Raw genomic sequence first — 24,990 nt, 5'->3', positions numbered from 1 at the left:
GAATGTATTATTTATGTGAATACTAACCCCTTGAAGTATAAGATTTGTGTGTTAGAATATGTGCTGGAAGTGAATTTTTTCCTAGGGAGGGATTGGGCTACCTTGGTGCACGTTATCATCAATTGAATGTGTGCCATGAAGATTTCTAACAGAAGTGGTAGTGCCATTCTATGACAAGGATGAAATAACACTCAACGCTCTTTATAACCTTGTTCAAAAGCGGCAATTAGCCTCTACATCAGAAACCACTCTTGGTGAAGACCTACCATCTCCATCAAATATCCTCTGTGATGAACTCTCTAAATCAGCCAATATCCCCAAAAAAGGGATGAGTCCCAAATCTACATATTTAGAGTCCTTAAACTATAGGTCTTCCATGAAGGTGAACATTCTGTTTCTTCAACAACTTAGAGTAAAGGTCACATCTTTTGAAAGAAGAGATGTCTAGGATGCATCTACTATGTCCCAAAAAGCACCAAGTAAGGAGCCACATCTCAACCACAAAACCTCGTCTACAATAGCCACTCCTAGAAAAATTCCCAATCACCAAGGGTGGCACCAATGGTCAAACCCATGACTAACAAAGAACCCAAGGATGAAACTTCTACTACAAGGAAAAATCCTTAATCGACATCACCAACAAAAGAAATTTCTCACACCAAGGGAACCTCATAATCTATAGCCCCTCTCTTGTCACCTCCAAGACCCTTAACCATAACAACCAAGCTTATCACACTGTAGCCGACAAAGGGAAAGCTATCATAGTGACCTCATCAACGATAACCCCTCTTGCTAAGTCCCTAAGTCTACAATAACAAGATAGCCTCAACATTAGTAGCGCTTCCTTTATTGAAGACCCCAGCCTCCTCATCAATGCTACCACAACCCAACACTAAAGCCTTGATAACTTATATCAAAAAAGGTACAAAAGCTTCAATTCTAGCAAGGAAATATCTTTCTTTGCCACCAAGAAGGCCATAAAGACATTTCCAAAGCATCAAAAGGTAGGTGGAAAAGTGGCTGCTCCAAGTAGAAGGGTTCTATGAGGGTAACAATCCTATTTGGCTACCTAGTCAAACCAAACAATGTTCAAATGGATAAATTTAAATCCCTGATAAGAAGAAGAAAATAAGGAAGTCTCAACCATGGTATCAAAAGCAAACACATAAGAGAATTCTAGTAAAGGAAAGATGGATTCCAAAGGTAATATTACAAGCCCAAGGCTATCATGAAGGTGCAAATCCCACTAAGGTGAACCATGCACCCAAAGAAGAAAAGATATGCACCTAGGAAGAAGTCCACACTAAAACAGAGACCACATCAACCAATTTACCATGCTCAACACCTAAGAGTTCACCAAAGATGGGATGGGTACGTAAACCTACTTCGGGCTTAAGGATATTATGAAGGTAATACCATCATATGGGTGCCTAAACCTGTCAAAATTAATCAAGTTTCATCATTAACTTCAACTCAAGGAACTCAAAATAATTATATGGGGTGAAGACCAAAGCAAAAACAACCTAACCACATGGAAAACTGTAGTTGTCCACACCAGCAAGAATTACCTCTCACCTCATCCCCAGTGAAGCAATGCAATTAGAGATGTCTTCATGGATCATCTACACGAACTTGCTCTTTGAACTAGTTGTTGAAGTTGCAGAAGCTCATTGGGTAGACACTAGAACCTACTCTCCTAAAAATGGGGGTAGCCACAAGAACCTGTTACTCACTTGGGAGCAGACAAACAAATACCAACGGAGCCACAAGAACAACTACCTGCCAAGGTAGAATGTCACATGAACCTCCCACGAACACAATCTGGTGAATTATCATCAAAAGGAGTGCAAAGGTAAAAAACCTCATCAGTAGCCAAATAGATTCTGCCAAATAATAAAAAAGATTTGCATAAAGGGTTAGATTGGACTCATAGGTGTCCAACTCCTAGCAATGCAATATTTCAAGGGTCAAATTACAAAGGATAGACAAGGATGCAAAAGTTTTCACCACTACGATTCTTCCACCCATAGCTGTGATTTCGAACACCTATAAAATCACGAAGGCTAATACTCACACAAATGTGCAACCACATGGCCACAAGGTTTTCTCATCATATTTCCAATCCAAGAAACCATTATTATGTAAATTCATACAATTGCACCACCATGATTATCAAAATCACGCTTGTGGTTCATTCTTGAACAAGAATATTCTTCAACGAGCCTACCATCCTTGTTTACTACAATTAGAGAGAGTAGCTGCTCAGTGAATACTTTTTTACTCACTCACTGGTGAAAACCTCATTATCGACACCTTCTAGATACATTTCTGGACCACGGTGGGTGTAGACCTGACCCATGGTACGACCCATCACCTAGAATTCCTTAAAGTCCAACCTAGCTAGTTAGCAGCCAATGATCTTGTCCAAAGAGCCTCTGACCCTTTCCATCAAATGGCTCCACAACCTTGCAAGTCGACCACTTTCTTTTAATCCTCTCCAATTGTTTCATTGCCAATAGCTTTAACAAGAGTTTAAGGACTCACCCCTTTTGTACTTCATTATGTATTAGCTTAACCAATGGTTAAAGAGTACTAATTGTTCTTAATAGATTAAAAAAAAGCACCAATACCAATGGTTAAAGAGCACCTAATTGTTCTTAACTGATTAAAAGAGCACATGGGAAATAAAACATGTTAGGTCACTACAAGATACTTTGATAGCCTGCAAAGGGACATATAAAAACACAAAGATGTGCTCATAAGGATTGATTGTTAGTGCTCCTCTGCACTCTTATTCCATTGCTATAATCGCCATAGAATTCACACTAGCCTCAATAAACATTGTAGCCTTGCATGTGATTGCAAAAAAAAAAGAGAAAAGAAAAGAATGCGAGAAGCAATCACATGCAAATGGCCCCCCACCCCAATTAGGATCCCATATGCTATTAACTTTTTCATTTGCTAACTAGCTTCTTCATCCCTTTAGCAGAACGAAGACATGCAACATTTCCTTATCAACACTAAGCATACATCTACCCCTTCACAAAGTCTTCGATTCGATCATGAGGATGGGATCGAGACATCAAGAAGGGGGGGAGGTTAACCATTTTAGGGTTAATGAGGTTTGCCACACCCAATTGTATGCCAAACCTCATTAACCGTTTTAGGGTTAATGAGGTTTGCCACACCCAATTGTATGCCAAAGCATGAGTAATCTACATCAAATGTCAAGGATGGACACACCAATCTCATGTACAAACAAGCCATGGCGCAATGGTGTCCAAATCTCAAAATTGAATGGGTGCCCGTAAAGGGTAGACAAATAATTAATGGTGTTTTTTGTTCCATGAGCGTGTGGTAGTGAGCTAGGATGTGCTCCCTAGTATTGTAATGTATCAATATATTATGAGATGAAGCAATGTATAAGGAATAGGCCAAATAGAAGCTTTGGGCACCTGCACGGCCACAGTTTAAGTGTGTGAATACTTATGGCCACGTATATAAGGTAATTTCTCCTATAAGGCCATAACACTCTCCCATTGTATAATTGAGCTTTCCCTCTTGCTAAACCTTTCTCTAATCTTCTCTCTCATGCATACTAGTGAGTGTGTGTGAGTGATTTGATGTGAGAGGAGGGAGTAGTGCCGATAGTGCAACATGGTAATGTGACAACGCTTGTGGGAAAAGGCGAATGGTAAGCTACCCACCATGGCGGTGTTGAGCTTGGAGACCTTAAGGGTTACGAGCTTGGCTATTGGAAAGATCCCCATGACTCGTTAAGGTGAGTATAGGTGAGTGGTTCCCTCAAAGCTATCTCTTAGCCTTAACACTCCCATCTATAGAGTAGAGAGTGCCTTTGTTAAGCCCAAAAATGGGGTTAACGTCTTATTTCAAAATTGTACGTAATTTTGGCAAAATACGCTTTTCAAGCAACAACACCGAAAAGCATATGACATCTAGGCTTAGAGAAAGAAAGTCGCCAATAGTTGAATATCACAATAGTAGATGAATCATGACCTTTCACAATTACAACCATGCATCTAACCTTGTGTGTAGCTAGATAAGTGTGATGCTCAAGTACTACACATCAGCAAGCTTTGATTGCACAAAAATGCCAAATTGCTATGATGGTGAGTCTGATATGGCAAGCACGTAAGAGCACATAGAATGTGCATAGCTATTTTTGAAAGAGCTTGCAAAGCTTGGAATGGGCTGTTTAGCGGTGACAACCAATGCACTACCATGAGTGTGGCGACAAGTAATGCGCCACATGTTAATGAGAAGGAGATAAACATAAGATTGTAGACAACCTAGAACATAGAACCGAAGAGTTGATCAAGAGCATGGAGTAGAGCACCTAGGCAAAAACTACCCTATACTGTTACAAAACCGACTCAAACCTCTCTCATTGCAACTCTAATGTTAGAGAATTTTAAAACTCTAGGTGAATTTAAATACAGTGAGAGAACCACGCACAAGAATAAGTATTGGCTACTTGTGCCTACACCCACAAATATTAAATGCAAGAAGTCGTTAACCATGCAAAAAGCAACATCCAACGCCAACTAAGAGATTGTAATTTAGAAAAAGCTATATGCAAATTTCTGAAGAAATCTTTCTATAGCCCACTTAGATAACTGTTTGTTGGTGACCTCCACCCCAAAAGGGACCTTCAAATGGTTGCTACTCCAAATGCAGATCAGCTCTGGAAGATGGAAGGCATGCTTTTTTGGATTGTCCTGCTATCAGGGGTTAAAATTGGGAAATGGGTAGCCAAGTCCTTAGGTGTGCAAGGTCTCTGGTGGGGGGACTGGGTTCTAGGTAGGGGAGGGGAATCTGAAGAAGTCACTAACCTGCTTTTTAATATTATTAGATATGGTTGCCTATGGGAAATATGGGTATCTAGAAATAGTATTGTGTTTCAAAAAGGGGAGAATACTGGTCTAAATGTGATTGAATTGATGTATAAATGTACTCACCTGTGTTGGTCTATATATTATGTTAACAAGCTATATGATGCGAACATTTTTCACACAATATACTCTCTGTAGACTGGGATCAGCTGATCTGTTGATCAGCAGACCCAAGGGTACATACTAGGTTATATCTAGTTGCATGCACGATTACTCAGCTTATGGTGTGAAGACCAGGCCTCCCAAATTTGGGCCAAAGACCAAAAGATACCCATCCCATTTGTGGTCTTCATTGAGAACCCCTTGGTGGGTACCAGACCAGTGGTCAAGGTGTGGACTGGCAAATATGTCTTGGAAAGGCTACCCCCTAAAGGATGTACCACTCTGAAGCTATGATGATTGCTTGCATGCAACTTGGATACCATGTGTCTTGGAGCCAGTCCTCATTTGTGTGGGACGATGATAGATGGGATAAGTTATGTAAGTTGCTAAATTGCAACGTAAATGAGTTGGAATAGTGTCTGGCTCATAGTCTTTGGCCCATACCTTTTGACTCTCCACTGCTGTAAAGTTTCTCCAGTGTTAATATTAGAAATATCTTTCAAAAAAAAAAAGAAAAAGCTATATGCAACCATTAATAAATATATGAGAGTCAAACAATCCTTCCCACACGTTTTAGGCTTCTGCTGTAACTTCAATTGGACGCCAGGTGGCAAGTCTTGATTGGGAGGTTTTTAGATTACACACAGTCTGCGTGTGAGAGTCTGGAGAGGCCATGGAGACCATGGCTGTTGGAGTGGCACACATCATACATCTTTATTCGTCATCGAGAACACGGGCCTCGGGTACATTGCTAGACCCCAATTACCTGGCTATTACCGCCATCGTCACGGTGAGTTCCCTTCCCTTTCTCCATCACGCTTTGTTCTCAAAACAAGAAGCCGAATGTGTTTAGCCTGTTTTGGAGACCTTTTCCCCCGCAGGTTCTTTACCAGTTGGCCTTCTTCATCGTTGCCGCCTTCTTCAAATTCGACAAAGTCACAGATTTCGCAGGTGCAGAAAACATTGCCTGATTGCTTGGTTGTATTGCTGATACCAAGGGTAGAAATCCCTAGATATCTTCTTTGCAAAGAAGAAATGTCTTTTTTTTTTTTTTTTTTTTGGGGGGGGGGGTCAAATTCATAATCTTTAGCTCAATCATTTAATTATATTGCTAAACTCATTCACTTATATTGCTATACTCGTTTAATTATATTGCTAAACTCATTCGGAATAGGTTCAATATGCTGCTAAACCTATTGGTGTGATTAACTTTTGTGGCATTAGGCTTATGGCTTTTAAATATGCTGGTAAATTCAGGATAAATGACTAACTTATGTAGCATAGTCATGGGAAGAGTGTCAAGCTAGTTTAGAAATACTTGACAAGCTCAGAGCTGTAATTATGCTGTTAAACTCATTGATAAATGAGGGTGAAGCTTGTGTGGTATAGCCACGGAAACAAGAAGGGAAATGGTGTCGAACCATTATTTAAGAATGCTCCCGTGCTGTTGTTGTTGTTGTTGCCACAGGGGGCACTAATTTCGTTGTCTTGGCCCTTCTCACCGCCATTTTACACGGCACCTGGTATTTCAGACAGGTATGATGTGTCTTTTGCATTGATTTTTTTTTGTTAACAGGCAACCCATGTTCAGGTAACAGATCGTGGATACTTTTAGGGTCAACAATATTGATGAATTAGGCGGCTTACATGTCTCCATACAATTCTGTTATGCAATCTAGTTAAACAGTTTCTGTTTTGTTTTTGCTCCTCCAGGTTTTATTCAGGCTCATTTCTGCTGCACTTTATAACTTATTATGTCCCTGCTCTCCTTAAACTCTGCAGGCCTCTATGCCATGTTTGCTGTTCCTCTCTAGTGTCTACAGACTTTTGCTGCCAGCATTGGTTATGGCTCTTGTGAGTTTTGACAAAGATAGGGAGCTCATTCTCCCATCCTTTTAGGCATAGTTGCAACCTATGATTGCTCATGCAAACAATCGTAACACGTTCGATACTTGTGCATGTTATGTGCTCTTCTGTTGGGCTTTTGAAGCATCTGTGAAGGAAAGATGTTTACAGCCTTAAACATATGCAATGAAGATTTATGAATTATAAAGCATTGAAGTATTCTCTTTGCCTTTAATGTTCATGTTAAAGCTATCACACCAAGAAGTTGGATTGTCATGCCTAGTAGTTGTGAAGAGTTTTCTTTGTCCATAACATGTCTTGTTACAGCTTGCTACAAGTCAACCTGTCAATCTTCTACTCCCCAAAAATGTTTGAGGATTTAAAAGTGTCTAAAACATGTGTAGAGACTACTCCTTAGGCATTAGAATGTAGCATGCATGATAACACAAGTATGATTGGTGGGCCCTAACATTTATAATGTATTCATACTTTTCATTCCTCCAAACGTGCGAAATATGATAAATATGATTGCAACTATGGTGTAAGGTGACTACTTGTGTGTGTGTGTGGGGGGTGTAATGTCCAGGACAGGTGCACACTAGTGCAGGGGCAGGGGTGCCTAGTGCGGAGATATCCCTAACGTGGGCGGAGGCTTATGAGTGGAGGCATAGTTATAGGTTAAAAGCTTATAAAAGCACTCGGGCTAATTATAAAGCCCAATGGCCTATATAAGTGAAACTTAGGCACATAATGAAAGGAAGGAAGAGAGATGGAGACTCGTTAAGGTGGAGTCTAGAGACACGTAGACTTCGTTTTTTTACATGGATGTCTATCTCCATGAAAGCTTGCCAAACAAGTCTTGATTAGTAATGTCAAAAGTGATTATGAGTTATGAAAGGTATACAAGCTATCCCATAAGTGACTTATATAGTCACTGATGTAGCTATGGCCTTCTGCTCAGGGGTGAGTGCAGAGGACTTTATGGTTGGGAGGTGATCCTTAAGCCTCGCTCCTAACGTGGGCGGAGGCTTATGAGTGGAGGCATAGTTATAGGTTAAAAGCTTATAAAAGCACTCGGGCTAATTATAAAGCCCAATGGCCTATATAAGTGAAACTTAGGCACACAATGAAAGGAAGGAAGAGAGATGGAGACTTGTTACACCAGACGGGGTGCGTTTGTATTAGAGCCCAAGGTTTATCTTGCCTTGTATGAGCTCAGATTGTTCGTACATCGTACACTCGTGCAACTTGCGCACATGTCCGTATATCCTTACGTGTCATCCACACCGGTTCGTACACATCCTTGCAAGACGATTGTACCTGCTGTTTGTTGAGTCTCATCCAAGACTGACCAAGGATCATCTGACACAGAACACACCTAGAAGTAAGGCTTTAGGCTCACCTCCTAGCTACAGAGTCCATCTAGACTCACCCTCGAGTTGGTGGCCATAGCTGTGTACACCCTAGGCAAAGCTCCTCCGCGGTAAGACTTGGTGTTCCATACCACCAAGCTACACCGTGCAGGTGTCCTTGTGGTGAGCAATCCTGTTGGGCCTTAGGCTACGAGTCAGACCAGACGATTGTGTCCTAGAACTATACCTTGGGTCATTTAAAGTTTGTTTTGCGCTTAGTCATTAAAAATTTGTTTAGCTTGTTTGTTAGAAATTCTTTTGTTGTGGTTCAGTAAGTAATTTGTGTGTGTATGTGGGCATGTGTGATTTAGTTATGTATTTGTCTAGTTTTGCAAGTTATTACTATTATTATTATTATTTCTCCTTGGGTGTCTATATTAAGCTTTCCTATTTTTGATTTTGTTTGTTTTAGTGATTCTCTTCTTTCTTTTAAAATTATCTGTAAGTTTAGATTCATTTGGTGTTATGATGATACATCACTTATATAGGAGCCTGGGCCCTAAACTGCAACTCAAAGTGGGGTGGAAGGGGTTTCACAAAACACTTGACCATTAATGCAATTAAAAACTTAAATTGGCCACAAACATATGCCACTTAATTCCACAAAGCTGTAAAAGAGAGACATCCACATCTAACACCACATAGAGGTCGGAATGCCCCCCCCCCCCCCCCCCCCCCCTCCTTCCCTCTTTGGAGTATTTTATTACCCAAGGAGAATAATATCATGTACAAGCTTTGGGGGATTGCACGCTCCATATTTATCCACAGACAACCATGAATAATTCATATACACGGGCTGTCATCAAAAAGCCCCATGAAAATCACCCTTTTTAGAGCTGGCCGACCCAGAAAAGGGAGGCTAAGCTGAAGCGCATCCCTCTGGGGCACATATACTTCACGGGCTGCTCTCTTTGGTGATCTGGACAGGCTGGCTACAGAGTTTTTCTCTTTCTCTCTTGCATGAAAACAGGCTGGAAACAGCTGCCGTACCTTCTCTCTCTAGCTTGAGGCTTGGCAGGACACAGGCGACCACGCATTTGCACCTCTCTCCTCACATACAGTTCAGACCGACAGCAGCTTCTGTCTCTCTCTCTCTCTCTCTCACCCTCAGAACTAGCCGTACAACAATGGACTATTGTGGGGCAGATTTGGGGCTGTTTCTGGGACTGATCTGGCACTGTGACAGGGGCTATCTTGGAGCTGTTATGGACTGATTTACAGGGCTGATTTGGACTGAACTGACGGCGCTATTTGGGCTTGTGAAGAGGCCTTATACTCTGTCCCATACAAGCCTTGTGGAAAGCTTCATTGGAAATGTGGAATTCTGGTGCTGAAAGCACCCTCACCTTGGGTTTCTTGTAACAGCTTCTGATCAATAAAGAAGTTACCTACGGGGGGCTTTATGGGCTCTTATGATTCAGCCATATGGGTTTATGGACAGCTATGTGGGCTATTGGATAAGCTATGTTGGCCAGTATTTGTAACTGAGTACTGACCTGAAACACTTTAAGTACACGCAAAGTATCACAATAGAAAGCCACAAAAGGTGGACAACACACTGAGTAGAACGGCCAGCTGTCCACGTACCCATATGGCTGAATCATAATGATGGAGAATGCCCGCATGAAGAACTTGGGAGAGCTCCTTGAATTGTGTGCGCCAACATTGAGGGGTAGGGTCCTTTTTATAGTTTCCCAAGAAACTTATAAAAGCCAACCTTAGCTTTTCTAAAAAAACTTGAAAAGCTTAAAAACTGAAAGCTTTTACCTTTTTTTTTTGGGGGTTAAAAATTGTTAAGCACGTAATTATTTTTAGCCTGAGCTTTTCTTTCTTTCGAAAAACCCCGTGTTGATTACTGCACGACACTTCTCTTTCTCTCTCTTTGTTGTGCACGCTGGCTTTCTCTCTCAGCTTTTTTTTTTTCCCCTCTCTACACCTGCCACCTTATGGTTGACGGTGCTGGATATGCGGCGCTCATGTTTTGTGCTGTCCGGCCTGTCGGTGTCAGCTCTGGAAGAAGGAAGGGGGGGGGGGTGGGCCGCGGGGAGGGGGGGGCGCTGGAGAAGGAGCCGGGAGTGGTGGGAGAGGCACGCGAGGAAGGGAGGGGAAGTAGGGGAAATGGGCCACGTGGGGGGGGGGGTGTGGGGGCTGGGGGTGTTGCTGTGCGAATGGAAGGCAAGGGGCAGAGATGGGTTGCGCACAGAAGGCAGGGAGGGGAGGGGGCTGCACACAGAAGGTGGAAGGTGGGGAGGGAGGGGCTGCACACAAGAGAAGGGCGAAGGGAAAAAGAGGGGGTTGGGGGGCAGGGACACAGTGACGGGGGGTTCACAGGGTAATGCGGGAGCTTAAGCTAGTAGGAAATCAAGATTGTTAGTGTGGATTATTTTGCTTCATTTGTGCAAGAGCAGGGCCAAAGCCCACCCATCTGTTTTGCTGTTGGCTGGCATTTGGAGAGTTGGGAGAACGCATTTATTGGTGTGTTGTTTGTTTCCCTTGATTATGAAGCGATGTCGAATGGTTAGCATGTTCCCCTCTTCCCCTTCATAAAATTTGTTTCATATGGGTTTTTTATTTTATCAGAACTCTCATTTTTATTGCGAAGATTTGACACCCTGATATCCGTGTTTGCATTTTGTAGATTGTTTTGACGGCGTTCGTAGTGATTTGGGGTTCTCGGTTAGGGATTTTCCTGCTGCTTCGGTAATTACCCCAGTGTAACCCAAAGCATTCTGTTTTTATGTGTAAATGGTATTAGTCAGTCTCCTGCACTTGTTTGTTTGCCAAACTGGCTGATCTACAGATCAGGTTCCGTTCCAACTCTCCAAACACGTCTTGCCGATGTGCTCCTGATGGACAAGCTCCAAAATCTCTGGAATGCATCAATGATTACCCAAATGCCCTATTTATAGGGGCTACCACAAGTGGCTTTGCCTGTTCATCCATTCTGTCCACTATGGGGCACCCATTTCTGGTCATCTTGGCTGACCTAAACAGTGTCCAATTGCTGCAGGGCTGGTTGGCTGTGCATGCAGGTAGGTCACATTCTCCCCCTCTATGAATACAGCTGCCCTCAGCCGTATGGTATCCATATGGGTGCAAAAAGGTTTAGTCGAATCTCTTTTAAGGTATTGTTTGGCCTAAGATGTGGGAAATCACTTTACGGCCATTTTTGAAGCTAACGTTCACGTTACCTCTTCAGCACCACAACTTGCACAGAAACTCACTTGGAGAAGGATGAAACACCAATCGAGGGAGAACTAGATGTGATGACTTGCTATGGGAAAATAGAGGTGAATATAATGCAAGGGAGACCAAAGTTATGGGAACTGAACCTGAGCTGAGAGAAAACTGCTCATGGCCTCGGCGACAAATAGAAAGAGGTAGGGTGCTAGTGGGCAGTCCTAAGTCACCTCTTGCTCCATGAATGAGAACCTGACTGTGAGAGGCCGAGTAAAGTCCCGAAACACCACAGATCCGCTCCACTGGGAACCCCATCCGGTACATCTTGCCCTCCAGAAAGCCCCAATCAACTCTACCATAGGCTTTCTCGAAATCCAGAAGGAGCACAATGAGGTCCTGCTGCTGCATCCTGGCCAAAGCTATCGCCTCCCAGAAAGTGATGATCCAGAATGCTTTGATCCTAAACAAAACCTATCTGAGTGTCATGGATCAAGTCAGGGAAGGCTGAAGTCTCTGGTTGATGGCCTTGGCGAGATGAAGCTCCATAGCATCGACAAAGGTAAACAAAACTCATGAAATTGGAAAAAAACTACTATCATTATTCGCTCTCTTCGTCTCCTTTCTTTGCCAAAATAGAGTGGTGCATGTTCTCTTATTGCCAACCGTGCTTCTTTTAAGCTCAAAATGGCTTCCTTTATTTGTAGGCGGTTCCAAGGAGGGTGATGGGTCTCCACTATCGAATCTCCAATCTGTCTCACCACCCTCCTTAGGAATCAAGTGAATCAAACCCTCTAAGAGCCTCTCAGGCATGGCACTTGTGATCATAATCTCATTGAAGGCTGCTCGAAGGCCACCTTCCATGAGATCCCAGTGGCGAAGAAAGACAGAAACTGGAAGCCTATCCGGCTCTGGGCATTTTCCCCTAGGGAGAGCTGTCAATGCCTTCGCCAACTCCTCTGCCGTGAAGGGAGTCAATAAGAAGGTCCGGATAGCGGGGGGAACCACCTCTCGTGTGCTGTCGGACCCTCTCGCTCGCGTCCACCACTTGTGGGGATACTAGGGCACCCATGAGGAGGGATCGAAAAAAATTAGTGGCAATGGCTCTCACATGGGGGGAGGGGGGGGGGTCAGCAACAATAGCTCCATCCTAGCCACACAACTTGCGAATACCATCTCTTCGCCTATGGGGCCTCGGGCCTGCAATCTCAAAGAAGTCTCCCGTGATATCTCTAGTATGGGTTGAGAAGGACGCTTTGGCATGGTATTTGTACTCCATCCTCCTCTCCTTGATGGATCTGATCTCTGTATGACTCTCAATCCACGAGCTATCGGGGGAACTCTCCTGGAGACGCTGTAGAGGAGCAAGAGCCCTCCAAATGCGACCCTCTTGCTCACGAAATCCCTCCAATTTGCTTTGTGCTGCCTCCCGCAAAAATCTGTTGATCTCACCAAGGCCCGCATCCAAGGTGCACATGGCAGAACCGGAGATACAATCCAGGATCGCGACTTCGGATCCCATAATCTGTAAGCTTTGGAATGAGAGCTATATCCAAGGAATTTGCACTTCTTGGACTTGCGATCAAATTTGGATCTGTCAGAATCAGGGATAGAACATAGAGCATCACAACCAAAAACCCTGAAATGAGAGACGGAAGGTTTTTGTCGAGTAAAAGCTTGCTCTGGAGTCATCTAAGGAACCGCCTTCGTAGGAGAATGGTTAATGATGTAAACAACAGTGCTCACAGCTTCTCCCCAGAAAGAGGGAGGAAGATCAGATGAAGAAAGCATGGTACGGGCCATCTCCTGAACAGTCCTATTCTTGCATTCAACCACACCATTCTGCTGCAAGGTGGAAAGGTACGTAAGGTATGGTACGAATCAGGTATGCAAGGTACGCATTCAAGTACGGGATGAGATTTTGAGGTACGTTAAATACGTAAGGTACGTAAAAACCTAAAAAATATACTATATAGTGTATATATATACGGAACACACTATATACGGAAAAATGAATGTATATATATATATATAGCCTTTATGCTGCGGAAGAAGCCCTCGCCAAAGTTTACACTTATAGTGAGACGAAAACTTGGAAGATAAGAGAGAGAGAGAGAGAGAGAGAGAGAGAGAAACCTGAAATCGGTTCATGAGCACACAAGAATCCCTCATCAAGTTACAAGTCTACCCTAGGTTGCGTTTCACATCCTTGTGCAGTTGCTGTGTGTTGATGAGACTTGCGTTTGCTTATAAAACACACAAAACTTTGCATAAGCTAAAATTGGTGGGCTAGTTTTTTTTTTAATGGCCCAAAATGCTTTTAAAATCTGCCACATACAACCAATGAGGTGATAGCTCAAGTGGAAAAGGTGTTTGCCTAGGACCAAGAGGTCTTGGGTTCAAAACCCTCCTTGGTGCTTCCTCGGCGGCATCGTCTACGGGCGGTGGAAAATCGGTAACTACGGGAGGATCTTGGGCCTAAGGCTAGTCGGACAGGGGGAACTTAAAAATTTTTTTTGCCACGCACGGATCCATACCATACACTAAAACGTACCAACGTACCTTATCATAAGGTACGTACGTAGAGATGCAACCTTGTTCTGCTGAGGAGTGTAAGGTGTGGAAAATTGATGGCTTATATCTTTTTGCATGTAAAAATTATGGAAGGTTTTGGAGATGCTCCTTCATTGTCGGAATGGACTTGTTGAACCTTCTGTGTGGTCACAGTCTCGACCAAAGTCACCCACTCTTTGAAGCGGGAGAAAGCTTGAGATTTTTTTGCCAAGAGATAAACTCAAACTTTGCGTGAGTAATCATCAATAATAAGCATAAAGTACCTGGCTCCTCCTTGGGCAGTAGTCCACATGGGGCTGCACATGTCCATATGAATGGGCTCTAGAATATGAGAAGCCCGATGAGTGGCCTCATGAGAAAAGGCATGACAGCGTTGCTTTCCATATGATGACAAGCCACACAAGTGGAGTGGGAGGGTTTCAGTGGTGGAAGATCCTCGATCATCTGCGTAGAAGATAGTAGCTGTAAAGAAGTATAATTCAGATGCCTGTAGCGAACATGCAACAAATCCATATCTGAAAGAAAGAGCAAACACAGGTTGTAGGCCCAAACCACAAACTGTAGAAGGCTGTGAACAGTTGATTATTGCTGAAAATGAGCACGAGGGAAGCCCGTAGGTGCTTACAAGCATAAGAGACTGTTGCTACAGCAAATGACCTCCAGCACATATGCAAGAATGAGATGGAAAAACTGAGGGGAAGGGTGAGCGCCCTTACATATCCCTCCGGAGAGCCGGTCGGCCAGGTGTAGCAGGTCGACAGCTGTCCAATAGCATAAAAATGCTATAGAATGCCTAAAAATGGTAGAAAAGTCCCAAACTTGGAGCTGCAAAAGCTGGAGCAACAAGAACTGGTGGCTGTAAAGTAGTAGCTGGCACCGGAGTTGCAGCAGGAGGAGGAGCTGGATGTGGAAGAGGTATAAGATCACTAACATCTGCCGGGAATGGATCATTCAGAAAGTCGGAAGATGCATCAGGTGGAAACAAGCTCTTATCAAACCGAGCATCACAGGAAATGATGATGTCATCAGCCTTCAGATCCCAAAAGCGGTACCCTTTGGATCTCAAATGTAGTCCTTTTCTCATTTGGGACATGCACATAAGTAACACAATTGAAAACACGTAGATGAGAAACATAAGGCTTGTGTCCTTTAAAAGCCTCCTTCGGAGTCATTCCCTCAACCGCTTTTGTGAGAGACCGGTTAATGAGATAAACTGAGGTAGCCACAGCTTCACCCCAGAAAGCAGGAGGGAGACCTGCATGATGCAACAAAGCACGATTCATCTCTTTGACGGTCCGGTTCTTCCATTCCACAACTCCATTCTGTTGAGGAGTGTAAGGCCCTTCGAAGCAAGGGAGTCATCAAATGGTACAAACTCGCCACCATTATCAGTCTGGAGGAAGGAAACTCTACCCCCAGACTGATTTTCCACCATTGCGGTTCAAGTCTTGGAACTGCCAAAAGCATCTGACTTGCGAGCCAAAAAACATACCCAGACTTTGTGAGTGAAATCATCCACAAGAAGAAGAAAATATCGAGCCCCTCCAAGAGACCCACCCTCCATAGGTCTTGCAAGATCTGCATGTATAAGCTCCAGTCTTCGGGTTGCTCGATGAGTGGCCTCCTCTGGAAATGCATCTCGATGATGCTTTCCCATCATGCAAGATGAGCAGATGTGAGAAAGAGACCTCAGCTGAGGTAGTCCGCTAACAACTTGTTGAGAATGGAACTTCTGTAAGGTAGCAATGGGTACATGACTGAAGCGAGAATGTCATAAAGAAGTATCTGCCTCAGAAACCAAAGCCATCAAGGGGGAGAAAAGCTCATGAATATGTGAGTCATTGCGAGGGATCTTGAAAGAAAAGTTGGTGATCTTGTAGAGACCCTCATCATGGACTCCGTTGGCAACAACCGAGAGAGTCTTCCTGTGGATCACTTCAATGACCTCATCATCAAAGTACACACCAAGTCCCTTCTGAGAAGCTTTGTATATTGAAAAAAGATTTTTGGAAATCTGTGGTACATGTAAAACATCATGTAAGGTGGCAGAGGAACCCAAAGAAACATTACCAACACCGGTGACAGGAAGCTAGGAGTTGTCGCCGATACGAATTGAAGAAGAGAGTTTCGTAGTCCTCCAAGATATGGGCCTGATTGGTCATGTGGGCAGAAGCATCACTATCACCAACCCATTCCACCGCTTCAGGTGTGTCATTGAACTCTTCTGGAGAAGTCATATCTGTGATCACAAGGAGTGAATCTTGTGAAGAAGTGGATGAATTTGTGTGACTGCCATGTATGCAACTTTGGCATATCCCTCCTCTGAAAGTTTGGCCTTGCCCTTATCTTTGGTGTTGTCCTTGTCAGATACTTTAGAAGCATCTTGGGCTTTATACTTGGCTTTGGTTGCTCGAGAGTCATCGCGACGAGCAAAACAGCAAGCCTCAGTATGACCTATCTTGCCACAGTAATCACATTCATTGCTTTTGTCCTTGGACTCCTTTGAATCTTGTTTACCCTTGCTTTTGCCTTTATTTCTTTTGTTGTTGTTGTTGTTGGAGTTCCCTTTTCCGCCTTTGCCTTTGCCCTTGTCAAAGGCAATAAAAGCAGACTCCGACCTGCCTTTTCCGCGAAGCATGCACTTGTCGTGGAGATAACTCATGACTTCCTCAAAAGGGAGGAGACGATCACGGAAATAAATATTATCCTTGAAAGAATCAAAGGAAGTAGACAATTTACCAAGAAGTTTATGGATGGTATTGTTGATGGTGCTCCCGTATTCCTCAAGCTACAGCTTGATATGGGTGAACTCTCCAATCTTCTCAATCAAGTTATGTAACTCATTGATTGTAAGCTTCTCCATATCTGACTCCAATTTGGCAATCTTCACTGTCGAAACTCTCCCATACCTCCTCTGGATCTCCGTCCACATCTGATGAACATTACTCCGGGTAGAGACAAACTGTGCATGTAGAGATGGAGTCATGCAATGGATGATGATAAGACGAGCCCTAGCATCCAATATGTTTCTCAAAGCAGGGTCGGAGGGTCCGCCAAGTGAGGTGTGGAGATAGCCATCCACACACCGCCTCCTTCCAGCAATAATTGACTGTAGAAAGACCAAGTATGATAGTTGGTTGTAAGCTTCATGGAGTCACGAACTTGGGGAGGATTGTAGGATGGGCAGGGGTGGGAGCAAGACTTGGATGAGAGAAACTTAGAGAAGAAAGATTGGGAAGAGGAACCACCTTTGGAGCGGGAGCAGGGGATCCAGACTGTGATGGTACTGGAGTATCAACACGAGAAGGAGCAGCAGTAGAGAAATCTCCTGAAGCCATGTCCTCTGACAAGAAACCTTCTTTAAAGCAAGAAGGCTGTAAAAAAACAGCAAATAGCCTCCTCTCAAGCTGTGCACAGCAAGAGGAGAGAAAGAAGAAAGGGAGGGAGGATGGGAAAAGAGAAATAGAGAAAGCAAATCTCTCAGGAACCCTGTTCTCAGCACCTAGAAGTGAGCTTCAGCCTCCAACAACAAAAACGCAGCAGTTCAGCAGTGCAGATGCATAAAAACGCAGAACAATGATGAAGCCTCTGCTCCAATCAGAAAAATGCAGCAGTTTCTTACCTGTATGTCAAGTGCACGCCCATGCCATGACTATTCTTCAGCATGAACCCTGATTAGTGTAGTAGTAGGGTAAGCATTATTATCCTCATCAGAAGGAGAACCACAACATCATCAAAATCATTATCAGCATCATCAACAGTGTCATCAGCAGCAGCAGCCACAGTATCATCAGCATATGCATCACCATCCAGCGTGGGAGGTCACAAGGACCTGTCGGCTGGCTGCAGGCCTTGTACAACAGGCAGGCCATGGGGTTCAGACATTGGCAGCAGGTGTGGGCAGCACAGGGATGTAAGCGCAGCATTAATGGCATAATTTCAGCATATATCCTGTCCACAAACAGGCCGACAGAGTATTCAGCTTGCCGACTGTACCCCATATCAAATATATAAGCATCATGTCATTTTCAACAGAAAGGAACTCATTAGTTCATTCATAAGTCATCTAGCATTCAGTAGAACATCATGTGGTCAACCCCAATGGGGCTGACCACAAGCCTCAATCATGTACAAGCATTAGTTACCTTTTTGTATCATAGTAATACAAAAAAACCCTGAACACTAATCTCTTTCTTCTTCTCTCTCCTCTCTGTCTTAATCATAAGTTAATTAGCATCAATGTTCTCAAGTATGCTTAGGGTTGTGGGTCAGTATATGGAGTGGTGGAGCATCATTTGCACCTATGCATTGAGTTAAGCAAGCACACTTTCCGGGGTGTGATGTGGACATGCTTCTACCCATGGGCCAACTCAGAGATTGAGTACGTGGTTAGATTCATGTGTCTGTAAGGGCTATTGTGCTAGTTCTAACTTCTTTGTAATATTGTCCAGGCGTCCAATGAGCAGCCAAGTGTGGACAGAGTTATTATGTTAGTGCGAACTCACTTAGTTGGACATTTTTATTAGGAGTGTTGCCAACTTACAACATTAGACACTTTTAATAGGAGTCTAGGTTAGTCATATTATTCATTGATCATTCATCCATTGATTATTCATTCATTGATCAATGAAGCATCATCGAGTCATTGAGAGCTCAAGAGCTTTGCTACCATTAAGTATCTATCATTGTACATATTTCATGATTAGTAATACAAGGTAGACTAGGTCATCTTCTCTATTTTGTATTGAGCATGAGGAAGAAGCAGTTGGTTGTGTCTCTAATTAGGTGCTAAGTGCAATGAATCAGTCATAAACATGCTTTTGCAAGAACCCATGTTACAACATCTAGACCTAATACCGAAATTGAGCACTATACCTAACGGTTTCACAACATTAGTAGACAATCATTTAAAATGGTAATGCTTCACCCTCATCAATCTTTATTTAAAACTATAAGCAATCCAAATCATTAGTCTCTTTCTTCTATTTGATTTCCCCGCTCACCTTAAATTAACTATCCGTCCATGTGATAGGACATCCTAACACGCGGTAGATCCTAGCATCCCATACCACTAGGATATACCCACATAGAATTGCCTTAGATGCATAAGACTAATGTGGAGTGATGAGTTTCCTCCTGAGGACTCTGTCTTGATGCAATTAAAAGTCCACCTGAATGCCATGGTCAAATTTTTAAGTTGGCTCCACATTGATCTACCTTTCTCAACATTCCGGGTACCATCTCCCTCAATGTGGGGCTCTCAAAATCGCTTGTGTTGACATCCTTGCAATTAATTTGTCCGTTTAGCTAAATAACTAGCACTCATGACAACCATAAATAGTGTGCCAGCATCAACATATAGCTTTGATAACTAAGTCCTTAACAAGAATTCATGAAACGCCTAATCTAAATTCACATTCTTGACAAGGGACTCTTGGACGTCTGTCCGAATCTATGAGAAGAATCTTGGGGAAACAAATATTACTAAGAATAGTTTTTATTGACCCCACGACTCTTTATTCTTGGTTGCATCAATTTGAAGCTTATTTTTCTGTTGTTAAGAAAAATAATACTGACATAGTGATCTTGGCTAGTTGGTACTTAGAGGGCGAGGCCATTCTATAGTGGACTCAGTGGGCTCATGCCCACACCAGATTCGGTATGGTAGCTTATGTCTGGGACGAATTCGTTGTAGATCTGAAGCAGCGGTGTCTACCCCCCCATTACCTTGAGCGAGTAGAAGACAAGTTCAAGGGGCGCGTTTTGGCAACTAGTCCTGCAGTATGCCAACAAAATTTCGAACTTATGTTTGCAATTGGGCATTTCTGATAAGGACAAGAAAGGACAGTTCCTCTATGGCCTTGACACGCAAATCAGTGGGAAGTACGTATGTTTCGACCATCCACCTTCAAGGATGCACTCTCGCTTGCGCAAAGCGTTGAGATGAAGTGGGTTGGAGGAAAGCCCAAGACTTCCCATCCTTCCACTCCCAGGCACCCGCCCTGGGGAGAAAAGGCTAGAACCAGACGGGGTCTTCTTCAGGACAGAGTATGGGAGCCTATGGCTCCAAGAACTTGACTAATGCGCCCAAGCTTACTCCAGACCAGAAAGCTCAGGCAGGCAAGACCGGTGGTAAACCGAGTCTAGAAGAGATAGCTCATTATGAGGAAGGGTGTTTCTTTTGTCATACAAAAGGACACACTTCTAAGGATTGTCCAAAGAAGACTACCACTGTGCAAACTAGCACCCTAGCCTCCATGGCTTCCGTGGTGAGCCCTGCTCCCACACAGACCCCAACGGTCGTCCCTAGTTCTTCGGACCCCGGTTCTTTGGTTGGTGCAATCGTTAGCCTGGAGCTCGAAGATAAGTAGAAGGCGCCTACAATCAAGAGTATGAGCGCAATGAACTGCTCAAGACGTTTGGCTACATAGGTGGCCAGAGAGTTGTCTTCTTGTTTGACAGTGGTAGTACGGAGAATGTGGTCACGGAATAGGCCGGTGGGCGAGCTCGGTTGCTCTTGACTTCGGTAGACAAGAAGGTAGAGGGATTTAGCACAGGCATGACGACAAGCATCAAGTACGAGCTCAAGGTGCTAAACTAGTGATTCAGGGCATCGAGTCTGTGCGCTTTTTTATGGTTGCCCCTCTTGTAGGAGGAGACATTATTTTGGGAATTCAATGGTTTCACAAGTTCTAGCCATACATTGGTTGGGATAGGAACACTTTTCGGATTACCCGAAATGTGTTCAAAGCCCCAATAATCATTAAGTATGAACCAGGGATCCCGAACTTTCCTCTCATAAGCCCCATGCAGGCTAAACGAGAAATACGGAAAGGCGCACAATGTGCAATGATTTATATCCGGACTGCCCAGACGGTGGTGGCCATTGCTTCCGAGAAGTACCAGGCATGTGAACAAGACCTCGGAGGGCCAAATAGTTACATGGTACGACATGTATGACCAGCCCTGCTGTGCGCCCTGATCAGCCCTACACATCAGCAGTACAACCCTCACATGTGCCTGTATGGCCTGCTCTACTATGCGACAGCAGCCCTACACACCTGAATGGCCAGTAGGTGTATGGCCTGCTGCTGTACAGCCAGCAGCTGTACGGTCTGGTGTACCCAGGCTGTGACCCACACATGCACGTGTACCCAGCCGACAAGGTTCAAGAAACGCTCATACATATTCTGAGTGCCTATGCGCACTGCTAGTGCATACTTTTTTTTGTGAAACCACTATTTTATCTTATATTTGAGAACCCTCAAGGATGACCAAATCCACTCTCACGTCTCTTCTCAAGCACTTACATTGCCAAACTTCTCTTTTCCCCTCCTCTACACTCATGAACCTACTCTATCCCCTTTAGGCCACTTCAAAAAACAAAAAGCGAGTACATCTGAGTATGCAACAAACCCTAGTGATAAAGATACAGGAACATACCTGTTTCATGTGAAAATGCATCGGAAAGCTTACAGAAATCTTGCTTTGTGCATCAGCTCTTTGTCCTCCGTTGGTTTAGGGTTGCTCTAATACCAACCTTAAGGGGATTCCTGTGAAAGAATCCTCCAAAATCTCCTAAACACTCGACAAGCACAAGATTAGTATCCAAATTTAGATTAACGTTCCATAGGGCTATCTCCCCACCCAAACATAGATCCCACATACACGGGATCTCCCCTAAGCATAGGGGCTAAGGCTACGTCCATACAGACTCACATCAGTTAGCCCCGGCATCCCATACCACGAGGACCTGCCTTGAGGAGCCGTTAGTACAGTGTCTGCGTCAAGGACGGACAATGTGGAGTAGATTGCATCCATGGTCTAGGTACGGAGTCCAGATCATCTTGTCACATGACAATACAATAATCCACTCTATGGGCTCATAACTTATGGGATTATTACTTTATGAGCCTTAGCCACTATAATCAGCCTGCGTGCTAATCCTTTGGCCCTCCTAACCCACAGATTAGCCAATCTAACCATCAGGCACATAATAACATCCCTCTCAGATGTAGGCTCTTACTGAAAGCGGCCAGCCAGAAAGGTAGTACCCCCTTCATTTCATTTATTGCCTTCATAAAATGGGGTTGTAGTCTGGGCTTCCCAGATGTTTGTTTCTTTTTTCTAATGTAAGGGTCTTGTTTTCAGAACAAAAAGTTTTAGTAACGGGTATACTGAATGTATTCATCAAGGCAGGATCCTAGGTTGATTTTGGCTGCTGTACATTTTCAGAATAATACAGTGGGGTAAGGACCGGCGGTTTGACGATAAACGGGAGGACCTTGTGAAGTTTGCTGCTTTTTGGGCTTTACAGGTGCAGCATTCCTTCCTTGAGAAGAAACTCCTTCAGAAAGTTATGTGTTATATAAACTAGCAATTAGGTGCACTCTGATTTATTTGATGTGGTGGCTCTGAACTTACAGGCCGTTTGGGTGTGGACTGTTAGTCTTCCAGTCACTATTGTGAATGCAAGTAACAGAAATCCACACGTTCAAGCAGTTGATATCATAGGGTGGGTTTTATGGGCGGTGGGGTTTGTTGTCGAGGCAGTGGCAGATCAGCAAAAACTGACATTTAAGAACAACACTGCAAATAAAGGGAAGTGGTGTGATGCTGGCCTCTGGAGGTGGTCTCGCCATCCAAACTATTTTGGTGAGGTAATGCTACCTCCATGATTACTCTTCTGTCAGATTGCCACAGTATAAAGAGGTGAACAAATCATAACACTCTCATTTCAGGAACTTTGTGGAGACATTTAATGCTGTTTTTCTTTTGTGTGTGAATGTTTGTCAAACACATGCTCCAGTGTGCAATAGCACTTGTGTGTTTGCTTGAACGTATGTCCACGTGGGTGTGGGTGTTACATTTGTGTGCACATATGGGACTGAACATACACTTCATTGTATAAAATTACTGAGTTTTTTGTGTGATTGGGTTAGTATGTGTATTGAAGCTATGCCCAATAACATGAACTGTAGTGAGGAGAAACATCTTTGAGAATACATGCTCATCACCTATAAATAGACACTACTGTTACACTTCTTTTGAGCATTAGGATCAAATTTGTTCTAATGAAAGTCTACATGGTTTTGGAAGGTCCTCATAAGACAAGCAGGCATATAAGTTTATAAAAATATTTAAGAGACCTATAATCCTAGGGACCCACAAGTCGTGAAGGCCTTAGATCTGGCTTGAGGTGGTGCTACCAGTCCATGTTGGCTCTTGATCTTTTATCGTCCCTTTCAGAGCAGCCAGTTGTGAAGAAAGACCCTTGTTTTCTCTTCCTCCTATGAGGGTTTCAACTTTGCCTACAAGCTATATTACAGTCCAAATGGCCACCTGACTGCCGAGCTTGACTGTTTGTAACTAACCTGGCAGCATAAACATTTAGAATGACTGTGTCCTGTCATTGTTTCACAAATTATACCTTATCGTCGCACATAAACAGCTGTATGCTGACTCCACTAATATCTTTTTGTAGCTAGTCAGAGCTTCTGGTTATGTTTCAAGCCATGGAGGTGTGCTATTATCTGTGATAAGGTTTCAAATGCTTATGCATGATGTTACGCTGGTTTGCAGATACTTCTGTGGTGGGGGATATTTGTTGCTGCAACTCCTGTTTTGAGGGGAGGTCAGTGGGCAGTTATTGCTGGGCCTTTATTCATTACAATCATTTTGTTGTTTCTGAGTGGTATCCCCTTGCTTGAGGTAATTGATTTTTACCGCTTCTGGTCAGTTCAATTGTCTCTCCATAATTTTGTGACATTTGTAACGAATTGGATCTGATTTTCTGCTTTTGCTTCTTACTCAGGCATCTACAGATAAGCGATTTGGAGGCAATGCTGACTATAGAAGATATAAGAAAAGGACGAGGTATATGTGGTGTCATTTATATGATGTTGAAAGAGTAAAGATCAGTTAGTTTTATAGTCTGGAGTACCCTTTAGCCACTTAAGCTGAAGTGTGCCATTTTCACTTCTCCTCTGTGCACACATGCTCAGATGTTCCCTTTCAGCCCATTTCTCTCCTCACGCACCTTGTGTGTGCCACACGTGTTGCCCTGCCTGTGGTGGGCACACCGCATACTTCTGCCTGCAGCTTCACCTCACTTCCTTCCTTTGCATGTTAAAGCGATCCCTCCTTCCTTGATTCAGGCTGTTTTTTTCCTTCCTTCCTGGATTCACCCCGCTTGCTTTCTTTGCATGTCCAACCCTTTTCTCGTCTGTTTCTTGTAATTTTCTTCCTTCTTTTCTCCTCCTTTAAGATTATGGGGATACAGGGAAACGAGTGCCCTTGAAAAGAAAGAACTGTGGCCTAAATTGGGTGGCAACTGTGGGAGGCAAGCAAAGCAGTAAGGGCATATTGGGAGGGAACGGCCAAAGAACTTGAGCCTTTACTCACTAATGTAGATTGTGTCACTCTTAGAAGCCCTCTCTCTGGTTCATGGAATCTCCAAGATAGTCTGCAGGCCCACCTTCTTGGTGAGGAGGGGTGCAGCACATATATTCATCCTTCGGAAAAGTTTCTTTAGCTTTTGGTGCAAGATTGCTGATTGCTTTCTGCTCTGTGGGCCTTCCACATCATGATCTTTTCCTTGCAATTGGGCCACCTCTTGGGTCAGGTGGTGGAATTGCCTAGGACTTCGGAACAGGCACCGCTGGGATTTCCTTGTTCATATGATTGTCCGCACTTCGAGCTGCCGCCCAACAGGATTTCATCCCCCACTTGGACGGCACTACCTTTATTCAGTGGGTGGAGATGGGTTATTCAGTGCATAGTCACCAGAAACGGGAAACGGAAACAGAAATGGCACCCCCCCTCGGAAATGGAAACGGCAACTGTGGGAAATGGGAACGGCTAGGAAACGGCACATATACTTGATAAATAAAACTACAGAACCAAAAACTAGTAATTACAAACTCAATAGCGAGACTTTCTCAAATTTGCATAAAGGACACCTCAAG

At 43.6% G+C, this 24,990-nt stretch overlaps 1 protein-coding gene across 4 annotated transcripts in view; it reads left to right on the top strand.

Moving 5' to 3' along the window:
- Positions 1–5,583: 5,583 nt before the first annotated feature.
- Positions 5,584–24,990, top strand: part of LOC147638796 (uncharacterized) — a 33,646-nt gene continuing 14,239 nt past the window's right edge. For 2 of the 4 annotated variants that reach the window (XM_086784467.1, XM_086784457.1), the window contains exons 1-8: positions 5,584–5,805; positions 5,897–5,966; positions 6,484–6,551; positions 10,911–10,972; positions 22,259–22,340; positions 22,450–22,683; positions 23,606–23,734; positions 23,838–23,899. In XM_086784467.1, coding sequence (XP_086640593.1) covers positions 5,689–5,805; positions 5,897–5,966; positions 6,484–6,551; positions 10,911–10,972; positions 22,259–22,340; positions 22,450–22,683; positions 23,606–23,734; positions 23,838–23,899 — 824 coding nt within the window. In that variant the 5' untranslated portion in view covers positions 5,584–5,688. The remainder of the gene's footprint in view (positions 5,806–5,896; positions 5,967–6,483; positions 6,552–10,910; positions 10,973–22,258; positions 22,341–22,449; positions 22,684–23,605; positions 23,735–23,837; positions 23,900–24,990) is intronic. The other 2 variants (XM_086784447.1, XM_086784441.1) reach the window with 2 other exon arrangements.

Source organism: Cibotium barometz, chromosome 4 (assembly GCF_041138505.1).
Source record: "Cibotium barometz isolate CiBa-2024 chromosome 4, ASM4113850v1, whole genome shotgun sequence".
In the NCBI taxonomy this organism is placed as follows: Eukaryota; Viridiplantae; Streptophyta; class Polypodiopsida; order Cyatheales; family Cibotiaceae; genus Cibotium; species Cibotium barometz.
The sequence above is the reverse complement of the archived record's forward strand: the minus strand, read 5'-3'. Positions and strand labels throughout refer to the sequence as shown.